General features: G+C 41.9%; 1 protein-coding gene across 1 annotated transcript in view; it reads right to left on the bottom strand.

Moving 5' to 3' along the window:
- The window catches only part of LAMB4 (laminin subunit beta 4), a 107440-nt gene that overhangs the window by 61713 nt on the left and 19861 nt on the right, over positions 1-25866 (bottom strand). Inside the window, 5 exon segments of the mRNA XM_058523144.1 lie at positions 16930-17080; positions 17658-17688; positions 17691-17736; positions 19897-20006; positions 22435-22614. Coding sequence (XP_058379127.1) covers positions 16930-17080; positions 17658-17688; positions 17691-17736; positions 19897-20006; positions 22435-22614 — 518 coding nt within the window.

The raw sequence follows: 25866 nt of genomic DNA, 5'->3' as shown, positions 1-25866 counted from the left end.
GCATAGATCTAAGATACAAGACTAGAAAATCCACCAACTGTGTTTTCCTTAGGGGGCCTGGAGGACACTCCATTTATCAACAGTAAAGAATGAGCTGGTGAGGGGGCGCCAACATCACTGAGAAGCTGAGTATTGGGTATCCTCTGGAGGCTGGTAGGATACACCACTGCAAACTGAGCTCCTTAATATCAGTGTGGAGGATGAGATCCCAGACTATCAAAGGCTGGGTAGCACTTAACTCTTAAAAGCAAGGTGGGTATAATTATTATAATGGGCAGCAAGGTTGGAATAGGAGCCAAGGGGCCTGACCCCCAGGAATCTTCCATGGAGATGGTTAATAGAATATGGCATTCCTAGGAGCAAGATAGATGAGCAGTCAACAAAAGCATTGCTTAATCTATATAATCAAAAGTGATCTATTGTAAATTAGCAGAAGGCTGAGGTCAGCTGTCCCAGTGGAAAGACATGATCCTTTGCCAAGTTTCTAGATCTGAGCCACTTCTTAGATCCAGAACCTGGTGACTGAATGAAAGGCCAGGTCCCCATGAGGAAAGACTCTTCAATACCATGGCAAGTGTGATTCTCTCACTTGTTTCTTTTTTTTTTTTTTTAAAGTGATCTTTATTTTTCCCCCCCCCAAAGCCCCAGTAGATAGTTGTTATGAGAGGTTCGGGGATTCGATCAGAGATGTAAAAGACACTTTCCACTCCAAACAAATGGACTGAAGGTATATTTTATTATATAGAGGATAGTAAAGGTGACAGTCTGCAAACAGATCTAGATAGGTCAAGTATTAGAAGGGAAAAAACATCAGCCCGACTGGAAAGGGAAAACACCCACATCGGCTGAAGAGAAAATGACACAAATCAACCAGAAAGAGAAACACCAGGTTGACCGAAAAGAGAACACATCAAATCAATTACTTCATATCAAATCAATTACTTCACATCAGATCAGTTACTCACAACATCCACGCCCCACTGCCGGGAGAGCTCTGTCAATCGACGCGGCTGGGCAAGGATCACACGTCCTGGGCAAGGTGTCCCTTCCACAGGTGGAACTCTCTCTGGGTCTCAGTTTCCAGCAGTTTTTATACCATCAGTAATTTTCAGAGTAAGCAATTACAGAGTTTGCAGAGCAAGCATTTAGTGTTCCCATGCACAAAATGGTTATCAGTGGCGTACGTGCACTGAGCCCCCTGGCTAACGTCCCAGCCCAGTAGTTGTGTACGTGCATTGTTCTCTTTGGTTATCGTCCCAGCCCGGCATAGATGGCCAGTCCATCCCGTGCTACGACGCTCCAAGAGCCTTGAAATGTTACAACCTGCAACTCCCTCCGTGAGAGAAGGGCCAGTTCCCACCACGCAGAAAGCAGCTTTTATATTTCTTTTTGTGCTGGTGGCTGTAGGTCAATGGAGCGGCCAAACATGGCTGCACTCATGTCAAGACATATTCGGCCGTGGCCGTCTCCATTAACCATAAGACACCATACGCACAGACAATGAACTTCGTACACAAGTACATAAGGCACATCCAATAATCCAAAATCCAATGACTACAATAATTATAAAACTATCTTGCAATAAAGGACCCAAACCCCAAGGTAACCAATCAAATAACCCCTTAGAATATGAAATGTTATTAACTTGATCTTGCAAATCATGCACAGCATCAAAGATAACATTAGATAAGGTAACACTTAGGCATAACAAATTAGCTTGCAGAAGTCCAGATCAGCCCCCATCACAGAGGGTAGCAGAAGGCAGGGTAATAGAGAAATTATCTTATATTGCGAAGTTGCTTGTTGTTTCTGAGACCAAATTTCTTGGCCATTCATAGTCCAGGTTATAGGTCCCACTGGTGTAGAGCAGTTGGTCTAACTGTAGAGGGTCAAAGGTTGTCCTACAGAGGCATTAGTTGGTGCGTAGGTTTGCAGCAGACATGGAAATGCAGCACAGCATAGTAAACACAGCAGGAATATCTATTCACGCAAAGAAACAGAATTTTTAGGAACATGATATAATTGTTCATTTCCTGGATACATTACTATGAGTGTTGCAGTGGGCCCTTGGGCCACTACTTCTGCGGCACGGGGAGCCGCATTGGGTGGATGTGTCACCCACACTTTTGCTCTAGGTTTCCATCCATCTGTAGATCCAAATCCTTGCATTTTTCTTTTAGTTAATTTATTTGGAGGTTGTCCTTGTGACACATTTGGAGTCAAGAGGGGAAGCACCAATAATTGTCCCACTCGTTTTCCAGACTCTACAGTTAGTACTGTGTCACTACCATTATATAATATAAATTTTATTTTTCTTTGGTAATCTGGATCGATGACTCCTCCCAGTACATCAATACCTTTTGTTGCCAGTCCAGAGCGTCCTTTTAACAAACCAAAGGTATTTTTGGGAAATTGTACCCCTATCCCGGTAGGGACTATAGACTGCTTCTTAGGGGGCAGTTGAATAGAATGAACAGTAGATAAATCCAATCCAGGCGCTTTGGCCGTGGCACGAAAAGGTGGTTTAGCAGACTGAGTCAGGGGCCAATAGGTTAAGGTCATAAGCTCATGGGTGGCGGCTGCCACTTCTGTAATCTTTGTTGGTAACAACCTTGACAGAGGAGTCTCATTAGGGCCTAGTGGCCTGTTATTTAACATATTTAGAGCAGTACTTAGATGGTTGTGCCACCCCTTTAATGAGCCATGACCAAGTTTCCTCAATTGTTGTTTAAGCAATCCGTTCATTCGTTCTATGAGGCCTGCAGCTTGGGGGTAATAAGGTATATGATAAATCCATTCTATATAATTTTCCTTGGTATAAGTTTGAATCAACTTACCTGTAAAGTGGGAACCGTTGTCACTCTGAATTTGCCTTGGTGTTCCATAATATAACTTGATTATATCTAATAATTTTATGGCACTCTGTTGAGTGGCCACTTTAGTTGGTATAGCCAATACATAACCAGAATATGTATCAACAGCAGTGCAGGCATAAGTATATCCACAAGAATTTGGCAATGGTCCAATAGAATCTATTTGCCATGTATGGGCGGGAAATAATCCCTTTTGGATATGACCTTGGTAGGGGTGTGGAACTCCCCGTTTATTTAACTGTTGGCATAACTGACATTGTTTTACTGAAGTGGCAATATCATCATGGGTGACAAGGATTCCCCTTTGTTTTGCCCACCTGTATGAAGTTTGCTCTCCCAAGTGTCCACTCTTTTCGTGGATTCATTGTGCTAAGCCTGGGTTGTGCGTTGCACGAATCTGCACCAGCTGATTAGCATGAGAGTTATACTTTTGTTCTGTAGAAATTAAAGAACTGTGAGCATCAACATGAAATACAGTAACAATTGTATTTTGGCACCATAATCATATGTCTTTTTGTAATTTCTTTTTTAAGTTAAAAAAACTTTAATTTTGGCAGAAGTTTATCAAAAATATCAAAAGATTTTAAAACACTTGGTCAAATAGGAAACAATGCCTAGTTATTTATTTAATCAAGTTGACAACAGAAACAGTTAAAGGCAAACAGAGAGTTAAAACAGTCAAAAAACAAAAACAAAAACCTTAAGGGAGAGACTTCAGTCCTTTTGAACATAGGAAATTATTTTAACAAAACATAGGTGTTTTGTCTTTTACATAGACTTACGCAAAAGAACACCTTTTAATTTCTATATAAAGAGCAGACTAAAAGTTTAAGAAAATTACCTTTATAAGAGAGAAAGCCAAATTTTAATCTTTTATCAGCTTACTTTAGCCAACTTGATCATGTGCAAAACTCCTCAGGGCTTTACTTTTACAAACCTTCTGTCACTTATTTTTTACATTTAGAATTTGTCCTACGCCTTTTTTCTTTTCTTAGTACTTTAGGACAAATTTATTTTTCTTAACAAAACAAACATAAATATCTCTATTCTTTATACCTTCTTTATGGACAACATACCTTTTGCTTTTTTTGTATACAGACTTTCCAGAAATGTGTACTTTCTCATAGAAAATTCCTCAACATGCACATAACATGTTTATCATTAAACGTAAGCATTTTTCAGTTTTTTTTTTTGAGATAAGAGACCATAGGCAGACAAATTTATGCTTAGTAACCAATTTTTAATGTTTTATCTTATGTGGAAACGACCCAGAGACTCAATAAATTTTTATCAACTTAATTTAGCAAAACTCTAAAGCTTCAAGTTACCGAAAAGATTTTGGAAGCTGTTTTTGAAATAACTTTGTCTTTTAGAAGTCTCTGTGTATTAATTAAAGATTGCAGTTCATCGTGAGAGGTTTCGAATCCTCTCTTTTAAGGGTGACCCTTAAGGTGAACTCATCTGAAACAGATTCTCCAGAATAGCCATCCCAATTTCAAATTACTTCAAAAGTTTACTTATTTTCACTTGCTTAATTTCAGATCAGGAATTCAGGGGGAGTTGAAGCGGGGAAGCTCAGCAAGAGAGGGGAGGGGAGCAGCAGATTCAGCTTAGGCTGCTGGCATGTTTAGTTGCTTCATTATTTTCTCTTAAAGAGGCAATGCAGTATTCCTGATTTTGTTTAAAAACCTCAAAAGATTAAAATAGGCTTCCCACTAGTGGTTTAACTTTTTAGCTGGCTTTTTTCAATTGCATAAGCAAATACATCAGTTTTGGTAAATTGAAATTGCCCCATTTTGGCCACTTTTCCTCTCTGGAGTCTATGGAATATTGTGGCAATGTGGTGTTACAATAAAAAACCTATCTTCTTGGATATGGGCTCCTAGCTGAATGTAGCCCATTTAGCCAAGAGGTGGCCCAGAGGGCTCTCCTTGGGGACAGATGGAACATCCCCCCTTCAAAATTACAAACATACAGAACAGACAGTTAAATGGGATCCCAAACAGAACAGATAGATGCATCTAACAGATTCCGGGTAAAAGTCCTACAATTATTCCCATTCCAGTAGGGATAGCCCTGCCTCTTAAAGAGACAGGACTCCAGATGGAGGGGAAGGGAGTTCTTGGTGTAAGCAAAAACAAACAAATAGGCAAACAAACAAATAATTCTAGAGCCTGTTTCCCTGTCATAAGAAAAATGTGCCCAGGGTCAGCGGTGCCAGGTCAGATGGAAAGCACTGGGAGCAGTCCCTAGGGCAAATCACCTAGGCAGCTGCTGGACTGTTTCCCAGGACATCCCACCCGGCCCGGGCCCACCGAGCCACGGACAAAGAGCCTCCCGGCTGGCTCGCCAAATTATTATTGGATACACATTTAGGCTCACTATTTGTCACTTAAGAGGGGCCAAATAAAACTAGAATGCCAGGCTCACGGCAAGGAAAGAGTTTCTATTTTGGGTGACATCAGCCGGGACTGTAAATTTGAAACTTCTTTTTTCAAGAGTACATTCTCCCTTGTATTTTATCCCTATCTTCTATAGCCCGACGATAAGCAGTCAATAAACATTAACCTCGCCGTGCCAGAAAAGAAACATTATCTCTTTTTTCCTACTGTCTGCAAAGCTTTGGTCACATCCAATGGTTCATATCTCGCAGACGAACATCCCAAGTTTCACATAATCCTGACCTGTGAGTCCACTCCCCAGCCAGCGTGCAAGAGGGAGGGTCCTCCCATCCTGGAATTTCTTCCACCTTGGCTTCAGTTACCTTTCGTTTGAATAGGAAAGGCATCTCCTTAATCGAATCCTGCTCACAGCGCCAATTATGTTATGAGAGGTTCGGGGATTCGATCGGAGACGTAAAAGACACTTTCCACTCCAAACAAATGGACCGAAGGTATATTTTATTATATAGAGGATAGTAAAGGTGACAGTCTGCAAACAGATCTAAATAGGTCAAATATTAAGAGGGAAAAAACATCAGCCCGACTGGAAAGGGAAAACACCCACATCAGCTGAAGAGAAATGACACAAATCAACCAGAAAGAGAAACACCAGGTTGACCGAAAAGAGAACACATCAAATCAATTACTTCACATCAAATCAATTACTTCACATCAGATCAGTTACTCACAACATCCACGCCCCACTGCCGGGAGAGCCCTGTCAATCGACGCGGCTGGGCAAGGATCACACGTCCTGGGCAAGGTGTCCCTTCCACAGGTGGAACTCTCACTAGGGCTCAGTTTCCAGCAGTTTTTATACCATCAGTAATTTTCAGAGTAAGCAATTACAGAGTTTGCAGAGCAAGCATTTAGTGTTTCCATGCACAAAATGGTTATCAGTGGCGTACGTGCACTGAGCCCCCTGGCTAACGTCCCAGCCCAGTAGTTGTGTACGTGCATTGTTCTCTTTGGTTATCGTCCCAGCCCGGCATAGATGGCCAGTCCATCCCGTGCTACGACGCTCCAAGAGCCTTGAAATGTTACAACCTGCAACTCCCTCCGTGAGAGAATGGCCGGTTCCCACCACGCAGAAAGCAGCTTTGTATTTCTTTTTGTGCTGGTGGCTGTAGGTCAATGGAGCGGCCAAACATGGCTGTACTCATGTCAAGACAATAGTTGTATGTCATAGCTGCACATCTTTCTAGTTGCTGTATGTGGGACGCAGCCTCAGCATGACCGGACAAGCGGTGCGTCGGTGCGCGCCCAGGATCCGAACCCGGGCCGCCAGTAGCGGAGCGCGCGCACTTAACCGCTAAGCCATGGGGCCGGCCCTCTCACTTGTTTCTCAAACAGATCTACGGTTACTTACTGTTGGGGGAGGGGAAATATCTAGATCTTTCAAGGGCTAGTGGATACAGGATCTGAGTTGATGCTGATAACCAGGTACCCAAAGTGCTGTTAAGGTCCTGCTGTTAGAATAGGGGCATATGAGGGTCAGGTAATAAATGGAGTCCTGGCCCAGGTCCTTTTCACGGTGGGTTCCCTGAGTTTACTGAGTCACTCATTGATAATTTCCTCCAATTCCTGACTTTGCAATTGGAATGGACCTGCTTAGCAGTGTGCATTGATTCTTTGACCTGTAAGGTAAGAGCTCTTATGGTAGGAAATGCCAAGTAAAAGCTTGTGAAATGCCCATCCTCTGCCACCACCTGCACTTCCAGCCCTGCCACCAAGCCAAGATAGAAAATAAAAAACAATATCCCAAATTAGAGGCATCCTCAAAGTGCCACTCTCAAGACTTGGTGGTGGTTCCCATCATATCCCCATTACGAACTTGACCAAGTTGTAGCCCCACTTACAGCTCTTGTGCTGGATGGAGTATCTTTACCAGAGCAGATTAACACCACCCTACATGATATGCAGATTAACAACTTATGCTACAGGATACGCAGCTATTGAAATGCAAAATGTGTTCTTTTCCATGCCCATGATGGAGAAGAAAGAGAAGTAATCTGTGTTCACTTGGGATGGGCAGTAGTGTATATTCAGCCTTGCCCCAAGGCTGTTAATTCTCCTGCTCTCTGTAACAGTGTAGACCAAAAGGATCTGAACCATGCAGATAGTCCACAAAATATCACACTGATCCTCTATATTCAAGGATAGTGAAGTGGGTCCCTAGGTCCAAGGCGATGTTATATGGTCTCCCACAGTGAGAATCAGACACTTTGAGGTCTTGGTCAATACCACTCTCTGAGGGCTCACAGAGTATCTGATTCACCAGTGTGGGAAAACATAACAACTCCTCAGCCCAAGGGACCCACTTTACAGCAAAAGAAGTGCAGTAGTGGTCATGTGACTTTGGGATCCACTGCTTCTACACAAACCATGCCATCTACAAGGGGCTGTCCTGAGATGGCAGTGGAACAGGGCCCCTGTAAGATGCATCAGCTTCACTAGCTTGGAAACGACACCCTGTGAGATGGGGCAGTATTTTTCAGGATGTTATTTACTCCTTAAACCAATGGCCTTTATGTGATGCTGCATCCCCAGTAGGGAGAAAACATGGGTTTGGGAACCAAGTAGGAGTAGCCGAGGTCACTGTCACTCCCAGTGACCAGAGGAAGTTGGGCTTGCTGTCCTTGCAACTTTAGGCTCTGTGGGTCTAGATGTCTTGATTCTTGGGCAAGGACAAAGAATTCCACTAACCTTAAAGCTATGGCTGCTGCATGGTCACTTGCGTGCCTCATGCCAGTAGACTAGCAGGCACGGGAAGGAATTACCCTAACTGGTAGGGCTGTTGCTATATTATGTGGACGTGAGAAATATGTACAGCACTGAGGTCACCCACTGAGGCACCTCTGGTGCTCTCATATATGTGGCCTGATAAGGACCTGGTAACTAAGGCCTCAGGCCCCGGAGGGATGAGAGTCTAGGTCGTCCCACCCAGCAGAAGTGCTAGTTGAGGATGAGGTGAGTCTAGAATGGGTGGCGAGGAGGGAGGGAGACAGTGAGCATCAGTTAAAACCTTGGGACCAACTAACTTCCAAATGGCTGGAGGCTGCAGTTTGTCCCACTAATCTTTGTAAATTTTCCCAGGAATTGTGGCCAGTGAGAATCCTGGAGAAGCTGTGCCTACATGGAGTGAGCTTAATGGAAGAAGCAAATGGGCAGGGACAGCTTCATGGGCATGCAACCTGCGTAGTTGCCTACGGCCCCATGCTCTGAAGGACCTCATGCTTGGTTTAATGCTCTCCTGTCACCATCTTGAAATAATTAATAATTTTATCTTCGAAGTTGTTTTGTAAGTGAAGTCTCTTGGCACAATGGAGCATGCACATGGGCAGAAGAGATACCCACAATATGTGCCTGCTTCCTTGCTGCCCCATTTGCATATAGTGCATGTGATGCCCATGAGCATAGGACTCAAGTGGACCTACTATGCATAGGCGTGCAGTGAGACTCCAAGTGAGTGCAGAGCAAGCATGTTCCATCTATGAGTAAGTAAGCAGGGGTGCCGACAGCTCCAAGAAGCCAAGCTTTCAGTTCCAACTAGAACTTGCTTTGAAAGCAGAAAGAAGGCAAAAGCATTCTAAGAAACACATGTTTCATGTTACTTCCCTACAGGGGCCAATACTTACACTGAAAATGATGACTAGAAGGAAAGAGAAAGATAGGGCAACTCATAGTGTCTCTCCCTTTCAGTCCTTTCTTGCTCATTAGTAAACTGAAGGTAGAGAGTGTTGGTAGAACACGTATCAAGAAGAGACATAAAAACAGTTAAGTTAGTTTTGTGCAGCATTCTCATTGTTCCGGGAAGATCAAAACACGCATGCATATATGACTACAAAATACAAACTGTATAATTTCAGTGATTCCACGTACGAGTTAAATGCTCTTATGATTGCAGTTAAAACTGGCATTACACGATACAAAGACGTATAACTCATTGATAATTTAAATTTTTCATATTTCTTTGCTTAGAATGACATTAAATAACAGATAAAAACACTCTGACAAGTCGAGAGAGAGACTATGGAAGAAAGTAAAAAGGTTTATATTTTACTACTTTCAGTGGCCCTTTTCCCTAACTTTTGAGCAAGGGGCCTTGCATTTTTATTTTGCCCTGGGCCCTGCACGTGGGTCTGAGCATGCAGAGGTGGACTCTAGTTGACACTGTTAGTGTACTGTCAGGTCCCCTTTACTGGGCCACTCTACTCAGCCACCACCTCTGTGATCGTCGGCTGCAATTGCTCTCCACTGCTCCCTGTCTTGAGAATTGCCCTTGGCTGATGGGGGCCACCTCACCTGGGAGGTTCCCTGCATTCGCCCTGGCAGCTCACAGCCATGACTGACTGATTCAGAATTACAATAGGCCAGCCCTTGGGCCTCAATGGAGGACAACGCTGTGGTGCGGTTCATGCTTCAGAGCTTCCCCAGGGAATCAGGCCAAGGTGAGACTCTATCCCAGACCCCATCCTCACCTCACTTTCCCCTCCTCAGCCTACTGCCTTCGATTCCTTACAGGTTTCTCCTGATGAGCGCTCCCTCAATAAAGCACATGCACAGGAATCTTTGTTGTAATCTCTGCTTCTAGGGAATCCAACCCAAGACAGTGACTCAGCGCACACGCACGTGCTCACACACACGTTTATACAAAAGTGAAACAAGGTTCACAAAAAAAGATGCCTTTGCTTTATATTCTTTTGTTGCACTAAGCTGACCCAGTCCATTGATTTCATGACCTACTTACTAATAGGCATGACCTGCAGTTTGAAAATTTCTGATCTATGGGACCCCAGAGATGGAAATAATTAATTACATCCAGATGTCAGGGAAATGTCAGAGAAAGATAAATTCGGTCTTAATGGATGAGTACAAGTTTGCAAATCAATAATACAGAGGTGGTCATTTCAGGCAAGAGTCAGGAGAGCAGGTCGTGGATGCTTAGAGCAGTGTTCTTCAAGTACTGTCATGGAGCACCCGTATCAGAATCACCTTGGGGTGCTTGGCAACTATGCAGACTTCCTGATCAGTCTCAGATTCCCTGATTCAGCATCTCGAGGGTAAGGCCCTGGAATAAGCATTCTAAATGCACTCCCTGGGCAATACTTATGCACAGTAAAATCTGAGGCTCACTGATCTGTGCCACTGATCAGGGAGCAAGGGGCGGAGGAGTAGTGGCTCATTCCACACTCTTCTCTTTCAGGTGGACTTCGGGTTGAGAAGCCTGGAGAGTCAGAGAGGGCTTCCTGGGCATGTGACGTGGGAACAGAAACAAGTAGGACAAAGAGTGAAGCCACCATGACTGGTGCGCAGAGACCCGAAAGGAGGAAGAACACCCTCACGCCTTCTCTGACTCTCTCGGCTGGAGGTGGTTCTCCCTAATCTGAAGTCCATATCATGTTATGTGCACCTCTTTTACGATACTTGCCCCACCCTGCCACGCATTTGTTGTATACATGGCTTATTTCCCCAACAACAATCTTAAGGGCAGGCTCTGTGTCTAAAGCATTTCTGTTGTCATTTATTCAACCATTTCAATCACTCAAGCTCTTGTATGTGTAAGGAACTGTTTCAGGTGCTGGGTTTGTGAACAAGACAGCTGACGTCTGCTTTCATTTGCTTTTCCAACATGCCCATTCATGCATATGCACACAGGAACGCTCAATCAAGACCTCAGTGTGACAAATGAAGGAACAAACAGACCAAAAGTGGCCCTGACTTCACGTGAATAATAGTTGGATGGCTACAAGGTCTTCAGGTCTCCTCTGCCTTCTGAAGCCATTGGAGGCAGGGCCCCGAGGAGGCAGCATCGTCCTGGCACTCACACCAGCGCTGACCAACTACATCCGCCTTGGAATCTAGGGCATTGCCATGTGCCATCCCCAGAGACGAGCCTTGCACCATCCTCAGAGATATCAGTCCTTTTCTCTTCAACTAGGGGGAGTGCCATTCCTCAGCACCGTACTTTCCTTACTAAAGTTACAAGGAACCATGAATTCACAGTACGTGACTCTCCAACTCTCCAGAATCCAGCTTTCCAGAAATTTTCGTTTGGAAAAGAAATAAAGCTATTGAAGTTTTCCCCAGAGGCTCTAATTACTGTGAGCTTGCTTCTTCTTTTCCTCCATTCTATTCCTGAGGATAAGAGCTTACACTGACTGAGCACTTACACGGTCAGGCACAGTTCTAAGTGCATTACCTGGGTTATTCGTTTATGGACGGCAGACAATGCCCATGGAGAAATGGTTTACCTCACTTGGCTTGTCAGCATGTACGCTTTGCTTTCTCTTCAGTATTATATTTCCTTTGTCAATTATGAAATCCTGTCCTTGTTGCTGGAAATACACATCACATGTAGGCAAAGCTGTTGCTAATATCTTAAAAAGAAAAGAAATGTAAGTAACCTGCAAAAGTTCCAATTATACCATAGTTCAAGGGTTTCAGATTATACCATAATTTAAGAGGTAATCTCATTTAATAGCCTCAGGAAGACATCATGGAGGCAGTTTACTTTTTTTTTTCCCTCTGTGAAAACAGGAAATTTTTGGTGGTCCTAAGACCACATGTTGGGTATTCTTTTTAAAGGATGCTATGCTTGTGAGATTCTAAACTGGGAAAAGTTTTATTCTTATTTGCTGGTTTTATGGTGTTTAAAAAAGTACAAATGCTATGTTTTAACATGTAATCTCAAGAAGAAAGTCAACAATAGGCATGTATAGAGATTCAAAGATTTCTTATATTGCAACTTTTGACATTTTCCAGACCAATTTCTCTTAGTTCTCACAGTTTACAGGATTTGGCCTTACAAATTCCCAGGAGAGGTTATACCAGGATAGCCAAATTCCACCGCCAAATTAAAGCAGAAGAATTGCATTCATACAACTCCAGTTTCCTTAAAAGCCTGATTTTTGTGGGCTTCTCTTTTATATCATCTCCTTAGTCATTCAGCTGCTGACCCAGTTAGAATTGCCAGCTGCTCGTTGCCAAAGTTTTACTATACTCTGGACACTGGTGTTTGCTTGGTTGGTGTTTCACTGCTGGTTTTACCAACAAGATTTTTAATTTCACAGGTGCCCTGGTTGTTCATCATGGGCATGCTGCCCTCAGGTCAGCTGTGGTCCGCTTCAGGAACCCCCTTATTCTAGTGCTCCTTATTCAGATTCTCAGCCACACTCTCTGACCGGCTCCTTGACCATCTTGACCCTTTGGACAGGCCACAATGGATTATTGTTTATTTGTCCTCTTCTTTCTTTTCTCACCAATTGTATTCATCTTGTAACACAAAATTATAAACTATATTACTAATTTTATACAGAAAACATATTATGGAATTAACTTTATATAGTAACAGTGTATAACAATATACTATGTTATATTATTAACTATATCACATTATATATTATTATATAATGTTATATGTATATACAATATAGTCTGTTATAACTATATATATTATTAACTATACTACATATTAACTATACTATGTTAAATACTATACTATGTTAAATTTAATTAATGGTAACTGTTGTGACCACAAGTAGTTTCTATAAGAAAACAAACCAGTGCTTCCCAAACCGCATATGAATTGCCTGGGGATCTTGTTAATACGCAGACTTGATTCAATAGGTCCGGGATGGGGCCTGAGATTCTCTGAGTCTAATGAACTCGCAGGTGATGCCAGTATTGTTGGGCTATAGATCACACTTTGAGTAGTGAGGATGTTGCCACAGACTGAATGTTTGTGTCCCCTCAAAATTCATATGTTGAAACCTAATCCACAATGTGATGGTATTTGGAGGTGGGGTTTTGGGGAGGTGATTAGGTCATGAGCGCAGAACCCTCATGAATGGGATTAGTGGCCTATTAGTGCCCTAAAAGAGACCCCAGAGAGCTCCTCTGCCCCCTCTGCCATGTGAGAACTTGGTGAAAAGACCGCTGTCTATTAACCAGGAAACAGACTCTCATCAGATGCTGAATCTGCCAGCACCTTGATCTTTGATTTCCCACCTTCCAGAACTGTGAAAAATAAATTTATGTTGCTTATAAGCCACCCAGTCTATAGGATTTTTCTTATAGCAGCCTGAAGGGACCAAGACAGATAGTCCCACCAAGAAAGTTAATGGTCATTCTTCTTAGTTCTCCAATTTAAGAATTAAAACAATTACTCATAAGAGGCCATCTTGGATTCACATCCTTTCATATCTCTACCCCTATCCTTTCATATCTCTATCTCCATCCTTTCTCTTCTCTCTGCTACCTCTTAACTGAGACTCTTCTTTATTCCTGTCTGGACTGTTGCAGACTGCCCTCCCTCCATCCCAGGCTTCACTTCTGCTAGATTGCGTTTACAGGAACACTGAGGACAGTCTTCATCAAGTCATTCCCTTCCTCAGAAAGCTCAATGAGTTCTCATTGCCCAGAGCATAAAATTTAGCCTCTTTAATAGGAGAATCTAGTGTTCTTTTCCAATACTTCTTCCCTATATAAATTCCCTGTTCTACCTGTGAATACATCTGCAGTGTTTCTCCTCTGAGCCATTACTTATAACTTTGCCTGGCTGGACTGTCTTCTCACCTAGTCCACCAACAGAAACTCTTACTGTTTTCAAGTCTCAGGCCAGATTATTCAACCTGTGTGTTAAGCCCGTTCTTAAAGAATCACTCAGGGCTCTGAAATCCTAACGCACCTATCATATGGTCATATGGCACTGCCCCTATCCTGAGCTATCTCTGTAAATGTGTCAGCTATACTTAAAAACTCCTGGAGGGCAAGGACCCTAATGAATCCCTTTCTATGCCACTTTTAGCCTGGAGCTCAGTTATGCACGTGGGTGGACAACATATTGATGGGTTAAGGGCAAAAGTTCTGAAACCAGATGGACATGGGTTTCCATCTAGGGCCCACTGCCCCTCAGCTATGTGACTTTGGGCAAGTTACTTAACCTCTCTAACGCTTTCCTTCATCTGGAAATGAAAGATGATAACCCTTAGGTTGTTTGGAAAGTTAAACGAGATAATGTATATAAAGTGCAAAGCACAGAGCATTAAATAAATGGAAGTTTTACTAATAGCAGCAGCAACAGCATAGTAAGCACACAATAAATATTTGTTAAATGAACGCACAAATAATTAACTGATGTCTAACTTAAATCCTTTCTACTATAATCAAAGATCATGTTCTTAGTGGAGAGGAAAATTATTCATGTTATTACCCTTTAAACATTTAACATCAGTCCCACCTTGAATTTCCTTTCCTTTATCATAGGTATTTTGATTGCCCTTTAAACCCATTCTATATCCTCAATTTTTTCCTTTAAGCCATGGAGAGAGGAATAAGGATTCATGTCAGACGCTCTACTCACAACCCCTGGTTTGGAGACGGATCAGCATATGTGATACATCCTACTTAATCGCTGTCAGCACCCACCACACAGTGCATACTGAATAAATGGTAAGTAACAGTCCATCTATTCTAGATAATCATGTTTGTTTTATGTCTTATCTGAAAAATGTAAACTATTGTATTTTTAGTTGTATAGGAAAAACATTCTTGTGTTTCTCCTCTACTCTCACACTATTACCACACTTACAACACTTCTGACACCAGACGTGTGGGTTTATTCCTACACCAAACAAGTCTCTGACACCAGTTGGGTGTCCTACAACTTAATTCAGTTCTGACGCTATCTATCTGGAGTTAGTGTCAGATCCCATAGGTTAAGGGCTCAGTCCCACAAGACTGCTCCCCCTTCAGATGCCAATAGAAAATCCAGGTTATTACCTGTATTTCTGACCAAACAGCTCCCATGACCCCTTCCTTGGGTTTGATAATTTGGGATAATGGCTCACAGAACCCAGGGAAATATTTATTTATGTTTACTAGTTTATCAAATAATAAAGGATATAATGAAGGATAAACAGTCAGATGAAGAGATACAAAGAGTGAGGACTGGAAGGATCCCAGACACAGGAGCTTCTGGCCTATGGAGTTGAGGTGCACCACTCTCCCAGGACATGGATGTGTTCACCAACTTGGAAGCTATCTGAATCCAGTACTTTTGGGATTTTTATGGAGGCTTCATCACATAGGCATGATGGATCATTATCTCAACCTCCAGCCCTCTCTCCTTCCTGGAGGACTCAGGGGTGGAGGGTAGGGGTGGGGCTGAAAGTTTCAAGCTTCTAGGCATGGCTTGGTCTTTCTGGTGACCAGCCCCCATCCTGAAGCTATTCAGAAGCCCACCCAGAGTCACCTCATTAGAACAAATGACACTCCTATCACCCAGGAAATTCCAAAGGATTTAGGAGCTCTGTGTCAAGAACCCGGGGTCCAAGACCAAATATTAGAACAAAAGATGTTTCTAGTGCTATTATCACTTAGGAAATTACAAGGGTTTAGGAGCTCTGTGTCAGGAACCAGGGGCAGAGACCAATATATATATTTTCTATTATTTCACAATAGTTACAGCCTAAACACAAACACCAATATTCCTTTCTGAAAGTTTTTTCAGTCACTATCATAAAGATGCAATATTAAAAACCATGAAGAATCCAGACATAGGATTGTTTCATTTTAATTCCACTCACCATAGTAGGAACCACAGCAGAGACAGTGAAAGCCTCCTGCTCTTGTCCCAATTCCAGTCAGCAAAGGAGCAAATTCCAAGCCTCCTAAGAGGCATTTTCATCCCTTCCCACCAACAGTGTCCAGATAAGGAAGAGACCTCAGGAAACAACTTAGTCACTGGAACCTGGAAGAGTTCCCCTGCTTCTATCCAAATCCTGTCTTGAGTATCAGCTTTCACATGCTTTCTCTCCTTGAAGACTTTCACCTCACATTACCTTTTCCTTTGTATATCCCTGTCTTTGGCAGGAGTCACATGCTTGAGACTGTTATGGGAGTCTAACTTGCACTTTCTCTAATCGTTTCACATGTATGTGTCTGCTTCTCTAACAAGAGTTTTAGAAAAATATTTTTAGGGAAAATATCCCACAGGACTGTGACTTGTAGGAAATGAAGTAGAGAGCCAAGTGACCTTTGCAATCACACACTCCTGTGAACATCACTGAGTTCCATGAGAACTGCTAATTCGAAATCAACTTCAGGACAGAGAGCACATCTTATACTTCTTTTATGTACCTTATTCATTCATCCATTAGCAGAGATCTATGAAGTTCCCACTCTGTGTCAGGCACTGTGCCAGGCACTAGAGCAACAATGGTGAATGGGATGCACATCCTCCCTTCGTCTCATGGTTTATAGTATCATGGGGGACACAGACAAGTAGGTGCTCAATAAGCACATTCTATCTGACGGGTGCATTGAAAGAACAAAAGTAAAGTCTGTTTCATCATAACTTAATCCAATTCCCACTTATGTGCTAGGCTGTGTGCTAGAACCAGGATACAAAGACACATAAAATGCCCACTCTGCCCTCAAGAATTTATATAATCTACAGTTCCATGATATAATAAACTCTACTCTCATCTGCGTTTGTGGGCAAAACCCCATTCTTTCCCAGGTACTTTACGCATGATCTCAAGGGTGTGCCGTATGTATTTACTGACACTCCATCAAATTAAGTCTGCCAGGGGAGTAAATGAAATACGAACCAAAGGCGCAAGTCCTTGGAGTGGCATGGCTTCCTCTGCCTCATAGAGATAGAAATTCAAAGGAGCAAAGAAGTAGCCAGGGGCTGGCTCCGTGCAGCTGCGGCCAGTGATGTGCGGGCGGCATTCACACTGCCCATCCTTGGGTGAGCACCTGAGGAAAGCAAATCCATCATGAAAAATTGTAGAGGAGGCTAGTGTAAAATGAAGGCGTGGGGGTGCTGGGCTAAATGCCCTGACTTTAGACCCATTTGAATCGATCAATCAATCATCCTGGGGAGGATGTTGAGAGGCTATGACCTCTACATGACTAGTCTTGAAAAGCAAGTCTAGATCCAGGAAACCCAGGGCGCCACTTCTTTCCTCAGAGGCTCTCTGATTCTGCTCCAAAAACTGGGAAAAGGAGAGTACAGGACCTCTCTTTCCAGGGTGGCAAAAAGTTGCTGTTGTGGGCAGGTCCAGTCACAGGTTTCCAGGCATCTATCCCACCACCTCATGGGATACCCAAGCGTAGAGCTGTTTGTCTCACCCTTGGAAATATTTGAAGTAAAATAAATCAGTGAGGCTGCTTTGAATGTCTCAAGATTGTCGTTTTTCAATGCCCTTTGCCTGTCACGGAATAAAATCCTTCACCTGTGACTATAGGCATATCAGAATAAAATGTACTTTTGTGTGGAAATGTGAGTGAAGAATATTGCCACAGCACTTTGTTGTGCGTTTGAGTGACTTACACGTTAGAATAAGCACCTCCAATATCACATCACAGGGAGAACACCCATGGAGATGATTTTCCAGTCCCCAGTATCCAACCTACAAAGAGAAAGCCCTCAGCTGATTCCAGGTATGAAGATATTTGCTGCTCTCAAGTGTAGTATTAAAATCACTACAATTACTTGACGCACATCATGTCACCACAGAGCCTGAACAATCACACAGTAGCCTTTCTTGCCTGTGTACTTGGTAACAATCTTTGAGGACACACATTCCCAGGACTTGAAATGAAGGGGACAAGACTGCTGTCTGTGTATTGCTTTGAGTGTAAACTCGGTGGAAACCACACAGTTCCTCTGACAGCACCAATTTACAACCCTCAAGCTGGGTTGTTTAAGGCCAGTCTGAGCAGAAGATCTTCAGCTTGCCTATTTGCAACTGCCTTTGTAAAACCGGTAGATTTCCTCACCACAAAATCCCGAGGGATTTTTATTTGCACAACACAATGTTTTGTGGTAAAAAAAAAAAATCAATCAAGCTGATTTTTCGATCTTCTCTGAATATCACAGTTTAGTAGAATTGTTTATTTATAAATAAGTTGTTTTGGCATAACAAACTCTCTCTGCATGAGAGTTAACTCTGTTCTCCAAGACTTTTTTCATCATTGCAACATCTTGATCTTGAGTCAATATAAACAGCTGGTGAGACGCAAACAGCTATTTCTTAAATCTGATAACATTTACTATAAAATGCTCAGAAAAATACTTCCCCCTCAAATCGCAACTTAACATGCTCAGATAAAATTAAGATCTCAAGAGGCATGGAACTCTTATTTGAAACAGGTTTGTTAAGTATCCGTATTTTTTATTGTTGTTATCTTGTAAAATTTTATGCCTGACGTTACTCCAAAAGATTTTTTTAAACATTTAAAAGTTGACATAGTTTGTTACAAAATGCAGCAAAGGACTTTTGATATTTTTCCCAACACCAAACTTCAGTTTATGTGAAAACAATGTGAAATGAACTGCTTCACTCAGGATGTGGTTGTGAGTGAGGGTAGGGTATGCTGTCATATCAGCCACCTCAGCACAGGTCCAGGGCACCATCAGATAGCTGTGGATGTGGGGCACCTGTCAGATGCATGGGCTCAGCCATGGTGGACAAGTCCCCCATGGGGTGGCCCCTGCCCAGTTATTTTCCCCCTGCAAACAATGGACTGAACTGCACAGTGGCAGTTAATCTGCCAACGAAGAAAGTCAGCCCAAATCTGAGGTTTGTCTGGAATTATCTGACGTGGTGTCTTCGCTGATCCTCTTAAGCAGCTCTGCACCCTTCTTTGTGTTGCCCACACATGGTCATTGAGCTTGGCGTGCCTCACCTTCCTACGTAAAACTTCTAGATTACCTGCCTGGCTCACACACAGTACCTTCTTCATATTTACTCCTTTGCTTTCTCTCCCCACCTCCTCTGCCCCATCCTCATATGTTTTCAGTAAAATGACTTAAAATATTAGCACAAAACTATGTCCTAATAGGCATATGTTTCTTATTTATCAGTGACATTTCTTCAGACACATCAAGGTCACTGTTCTTTTATTAGGTTAAGCTTTTGTTTTTTCTTTCTAAAATGTTGTGGTGGGCTGCCAAGATTGGAGGACAAAGAAACGAGTTGGATTTGAACTCCCTAACTGCCTGACACATTTTTTATGGAGTAAAAATGTTTCATTTTACTAATTTTCAGCACACATGCTCATATGTTTAGTGGAGTCTGTGAAAAATCTGAGAGTTTATTTCCCACAGGAATCTACAACACATTTAAACCTAAGTTGTTTTTTTTTTTAATGAGCTTGTTCAAAATATTTTTAGGCAATGAGTAGTAGGATGGTAACAGGACTGTGTGCAAGAGACAGAGGAAAAGGCCCCACGTTCTGGTGGGCAAAAAAAGGGGGCAAATAAATGTTTGCATATTCTAGTGCATGGCATGTCCAGGAGTACAGATAAAACTGTTGACATGGGTGCCTGGGTCAGTTCAGTCCAATCCAGCGGTGTGCCGGTAAATGGTTTAACAACCAGCTCTCTGCAGGAGGGTGGGGGCTGATTTACAGTGTTTGCTGATTTCTGTAGTGTAAATACTTTTACCACAGGAGTATGGAAATACAATAGCATGAGGAAAGAAATTAACAAGCCCAAGTCTCTTCTCCGCAATGGCAGGAGAAATCTGCATCGTTACATAAAAGAGAAATCACAGGCAAATACGTACAGCACACTCTTCACAGTGTGGTCCGGTGGCAAACAGCTGGCACAAGCATTGGCCTGTATCCACATCGCAGGTAGAGAGTGGCAGACTCCTGAGTGGGTGACAGTCACAGGCTGAAACAGAGCATACGCAACCGCGCTCATCTTTATTTCTCCACTCTTGTAAATGTCCTTAAGAGCTCACACTGAGCAAAACGTGTGGCCACAAGAACACAGAGCAGCCGCCCTGCCAAGTTTGCTGTCTGCCTGGCTGCATGATTATTGTACTACGTACAACCCCACATAGGAAATCCAACACCAGACACTCCCAGAGCCCTCAAGTAGCTCTACTGGATGGCAGTTAGGAGGAGACGAGGAAGTGGAGGAAGTCATGAAAGCTGGAATGCCCGGAGAAGTTATCCTGAGTGATGCTGGCCGGGTCGGGCAGCTAGGGGCAAGGCTACTATTGATGCTTCTTCTCTGGCAGATGCACCTATCATTTCTCTCTCCCTTCTCTCTCTTTCTTACTGCCTTGTTACTTTTTCTTTTCATTCTCTCCCTCCTCTTTTTCTTCCACCCGTAGACATATCTGAGTTCTGCTTATGTTGTGAAGGCTGAGAAATTATGCAATCAGAGCAAGATATACATTTTCTCTGCAGGAAAAACCAATGTTCATGGAAACAACCCAGATGTTCACCAACTGATGAATGGATAAATAAAATGTGGTATGTCCATACAAAGGAATATTATTTAGCCATAAAAAGAAGTGAAGTACTAATACCTGCTACACTATGGATGAAACTTGAAAATATTATGCTAAGTGAAAGAAGCCATCACAAAAGACCACATATTATATGATGCCATTTGTATGAGACATCTACAATAGGCAAATCTACAGAAACAGAAAGTAGATTAGTGCTTGCCTAGGGCTGGAGGAATGCAAGGATAGGGAGATGGAAGCTAAAGGGTGTGGGGCTTCTTTTTCTTTTTTTCTTTTTTATGGTAAAATACACATATAAAATTTTTAAGTATACAGTTCAACAGTAGTAAGTACACTCATGTTGTTGTACAACCAATCTCCAGAACTCTTCTTATCCTGCGAAACTGAAACTCTATACCCATTAAACAACGCCTCTCCCCATTCCTCCCTCCCCCAGCCCTTGACAACTGCCATTCTACTTTCTGTTGCTATGGATTTGACTACTCTAGGTACTTCATGTAAGTGGAATCAGACAGTATTTGTCCTTTTGTGTCTGGCTTATCTCACTTACCATAATGTTTTCAAAGTTCACTCATGTTGTAGCACGTGTCAGAATTTCCTTCTTTTTTAAGGTTGAATAATACTCCATTGTATGTACATACCACATTTTGTTTATTCATTCATCCATGGATGGACACTTGAGTTGCTTCTACTTTTTGACTGTTGTGAATAATGCTGCAATGAACATGGGCGTACAAATATCTCTTCAAGACCCTACTTTCAATCTTATGGGTATACAGCCAGAAGTAGGGTATGAGGTTTCTTTTCTGGTTGACAAAAATTGTTCTAAAATTGAGTGTAGTGATGGTTACACAGCTCTGAATATACTAAAAATCATTTAATTGTACACTTTAAAGGGTGAACTGTATGGTATGTGAACTGTATCTCACTACAGCTGTTACAAAAGAAAAACAAAACAAAAACAATATTTGGCTTATTCTCAGAGGGTATCAGGTTAGTCAGTGAACTGGGAGAAATGCCTGAAGTGTTGAAAGGTGTGATGGAAATTAGCTTGACTATATCATTCATTATCCTGAAATTTAATTTTGCCGTCAAACTCAAGCAGAGCATTTTATTACAGAAGGATTCAGCATGCTGTCCTCTAAACATGCAGATACTCAGTTCCTTATATGGGCAAAAATATACAGCATGACGCTGCGACCAAAGGGAAATTATTTACCCAGATTTCCTGAAGAATCTGTAGCTCTATGAGACCCCAGGCAGCTCTAAACTTCTATGATGCCAGAGCCAAAGGTCTCCTCATTTAGCCCCAGAAAACTCTGAGGTTCTTTCTGTTTCCCCACAACTCCTCCCTTGGTTCTTTAATATTTTTCTTCTCTTTGTCAGAGAACATAGGACCAGTACTAGGAGGAGTGTGAGAAGAAAGGGGTGAAAGTAATTTAAGAAATAAAAAGAAAGAAACCACTACTTAGAAATTGCCTAAGAAGTCATAAATCTATGCAAAAATGAAGAATGTAACTTAACGAACTTGTATAGGGGAGTCCTATCCGAGGCCATTTTTCTAGAGGTTTCGCAACTTGGCATTAATTTTTTTTGGCATTCTTTCCGTTTGCGCCTGCGGCGAAAAATGTGAGCGCCCCCTGCTGGTACTTTATGATAAACTCGGCAAACCACTGAGAAAAATTCTCCACTGACTAAAATTTGCCAGAGGTTTACATCACTTTTAAAAACCCAGAAGCTGGCAGGACTCAGTATTTACAATGACTGAATTCTAGGGCTGATAGAGACAGCCCCAAGCTTTAAAACGCGTCCAGGTTGGAGACCCAGCTGCCGTTGACTTACGCTGACAGCCCAGGGGGTCGTTGGCGCTCAGTCCGTAGTGACCAGGCTTGCACTGGTTGCACTTGGCTCCTTCCACGTTCTCCTTACACAGGCACTGGCCGGCCACAGACGCCATGGCAGGATCAGAGTGGCTCACACAAATGCCACCCGATGTGGTCCCGTCAGGGTCACATTCACAAGCTGGGGACACAGACATGCACTATCTTAGTTAATTGCAAATTGTGGGAAACCTGAAATTAAAGTATAGCATTTTACCCACACTGTTAACTATTTTACTTTGTTTAAATTATTAAATATGTTTAAATAATTAAACCAGTGAGCAAGGGCTGCTCAGAAATGTCCCCCATTGTCTGGCCTTGGAAAATGTTGAATAATTCTATACATTTTTTTTAAAAAAGACTTTTAAGTGATTCTAAAGTAAGGGGACCAGAGGAAGACTGCTATCATGAAAACTGGATGTTAAGAATAGATTATTTTGGGATGATGAAAATGTTTTGGAGCTAGGGCGAGGTGGTGGTTGCACAACATTGTGCCAGTAAATTGTCGTTCATTTTAAAATGGTCAATTTTATGTTATGTGAATTTCACTTCAACAAAAAAAAATATTAGAAAAAGAAAAGAAGACTCTAAAGGTGAAAATAAGGTCAAGAGACCAGTAAGAGTGGGATGCTGTAATGAAATATATGTTTAAATACAAACACATATATATATAAAAGGCATCAAGGGACACAAGAAAGAAAGAGGAAAAAAAATCACATAAAGTATCTACCAAATCTCTGAAATATCGTTAAGAAAGTAAGTCTGTCCTTCCCCATCACAGAAAAATATGTGCAAAGATAAGTCCTATCATTCTTTTTGGCTCTTCCCGGAAGGAGCACCTACAAGAAAGAAAAAGAGAGAACAGCAAGAAATGTTCATATCCTTGTTTTCTTTTTGGACATCTGCTGGTGGGACAAAAGCTTGGATGAAGAGATTCTGGAAAATGAGATAAACAGTCACCTGTAGCAAAGGAGCAACAAAAGTACCACCCCCTCTTTTTTTTTTTTTCAGTAGAAACTTAAAAAACTCCAGGTGGGAGTGTCCTATGAAAAAGGATGCTGACAGTGTGAATAATTCCAGAGGGTAGGAGTTACAACAGGTAGAGCTTGACTGAGCCTAAGGAAGAACTCTAACAGTTAGGGCTGCCCAACAGAGCAGTGACCCGTTGTCATGGGAGGTGTCCAGGCAGAAGCTGGAACAGCACTTGTTGTGGCTTTGGTAGAGAGGACAAGAGCATTGGTAGACATTAGATGACCACCAAGGTCTCTCGCATCTTTGTGGTGCTGTGTTTCCAAGGGATTCCACTTTAAGGAATGTAATAAAGATAAAAAATGAATATCCTGATTCTAAGGAACAATTATGTTCATATTTATACATGTTTGCTTCAGATTAATAAAAACAAATTCCTAAAGTCTAAAGCTATGTCTACATAACAGCCATTTAGGTTAGTGAGTTTAGTGGGAAAAATCCACTCAAACCAGTTGTTTGGTGTCATTGCAGCAAATGCTTTGTTGTCTGACAGAATCTTTCGATTTTCAATTGTTTGTTATTGGATTGTGACTGGTGATAAAACAGCATTGGGTTCTGTTTAGTTTGGAAAAACCACAATTTTCTTCTAATTAAAGCCAGTTGCTTCTAGAAAGGAAGGAAGAAACTGGATTCATTTTAGAAGTAGCCAAAAGGAAAAAGCTCAGCTTTATTTGGGAGACACTCCAAAGGGTCAGCACCGAGTTTCAGAGTAGAATTTAATTACACACAGAAGCATCTTTGGGGAAAGAAATGTGGGTGAGTAGGTGGTAACTTGATTTTGAAATAACCCTATGTCATGGCCTTAGGATCGAGGTCCAATAAAAATCTCTTGGTGTCACACAATTTAATTCCAGAAAACTTTTATCATCAGTGGTTGAGTCTACCAAATCTTTGTTTTTTCTGTATCACATTTGACTGTATTTTACTCAAAGATGGCTTAAAATTAGTCAACTCTTATATGTGGAATCTGATTATGTAAATATTTAAGCTCAAGCAAAGACCACTTAGAGAAAATTTATATGAGACTGCTAGTCGGTCTTAATACACATCATTTGTATATACGCGCTTACACACACATAAACATGGGTTTAGGTAAACTAGGAGAAACTGGGGAGGCTCAGGATGGTAGTTTTTACAAGCTCCTCATCTGCCTTTCCTCAAAAATCTCCTTGTTTACAAAGAATGACTTCTTTTTTAAATTTTTTTTTGGTGAAGACGACTAGCCCTGAGCTAACATCTATTATTGATACTCCTCTTTTTTTGCTGAGGAAGATTGGCCCTGGGCTAATATCTGTGCCCATCTTCCTCTATTTTCTGTGGGACGCCGCCACAGCATGGCTTGATGAGTGGTGTGTAGATCCGCGCCTGGGATCCGAACCTGCAAACCCTGGGCCACCGAAGTGGAGTGTGCCAACTTAACCACTACACCACCAGGCCAGCCCCAAGAATGACTTCTTAATTTTATATCGGGGTACTAATTTTCTTTCCTTGGTTTCCTTCAAAAGCACCATCAAGTTAATATTGTTTCCTAAGGAACAAGACTCTGGTTGATGTATTTGAAACATTTGGTTTCATTATTTCCATTCTCTTTCCAGATTCCTAGATTATCTGTTTCCAAATGCTGTATTTTCCTGATTCCACCTAAGAGAGCAATTTCATCTTATTTTATACATATATAGCTTTTAAAACATTAATAAAAGTTGTGTGTGGGTATGTGTGTGATTACAGATTCTGGTAAAAAAAAAAAAAAAAAGTAGGGCACTTAGGAAACTGATTTAAGAAATATATTTTCTGAGAATCCAGTTCTTTGAATGAATTTTAAACAGGTCGTGTAAGGTAAAATTTTATGCTATTAGGTACCTACTGAGTCTTCTGAGGAAAAAACTTCCTTTATGTTTGTTCTACATTGTGATGATTTCAAGTTTGAAATCTAGGACATTGTGTGTATTCAGGTGGCTGCTGAATTACTTTTCATTTTATATATTATGATTACATAAAGTTTGAAGTTGTAGTTTTATAGCAAGTCCCTCCCTCTCCCCCATATGATATAACATTATATCCATGATCTAGCCTAAGAAGCAGGGTTTCTGGGTATGGGGAGAGGCAATCTTCCATGGGTCCTGGGCACCTGAACGTTTTTGCTGAGTGTGCCCACAATGCAAGGCCCTGATTGCTCTTTACCAAGGCCATTTCTCAAGGTTGTGTCTGTAGCAAGCTACCCTGAGGGATGAGGTAACATCTTCCCCTGGACAAAGAATGGGCTCACTTCCACTTGCTGTAAAAGCAATGACTCCTTCAAGCCCAGTGTTCCTTGGCTGTGACATAAACTCAGTAGGTGTGCAGGATCCACCCGGTATCCTTTGAG

The sequence above is a fragment of the Diceros bicornis genome, chromosome 3 (assembly GCF_020826845.1).
Source record: "Diceros bicornis minor isolate mBicDic1 chromosome 3, mDicBic1.mat.cur, whole genome shotgun sequence".
In the NCBI taxonomy this organism is placed as follows: domain Eukaryota; kingdom Metazoa; phylum Chordata; class Mammalia; order Perissodactyla; family Rhinocerotidae; genus Diceros; species Diceros bicornis.
The sequence above is the reverse complement of the archived record's forward strand: the minus strand, read 5'-3'. Positions and strand labels throughout refer to the sequence as shown.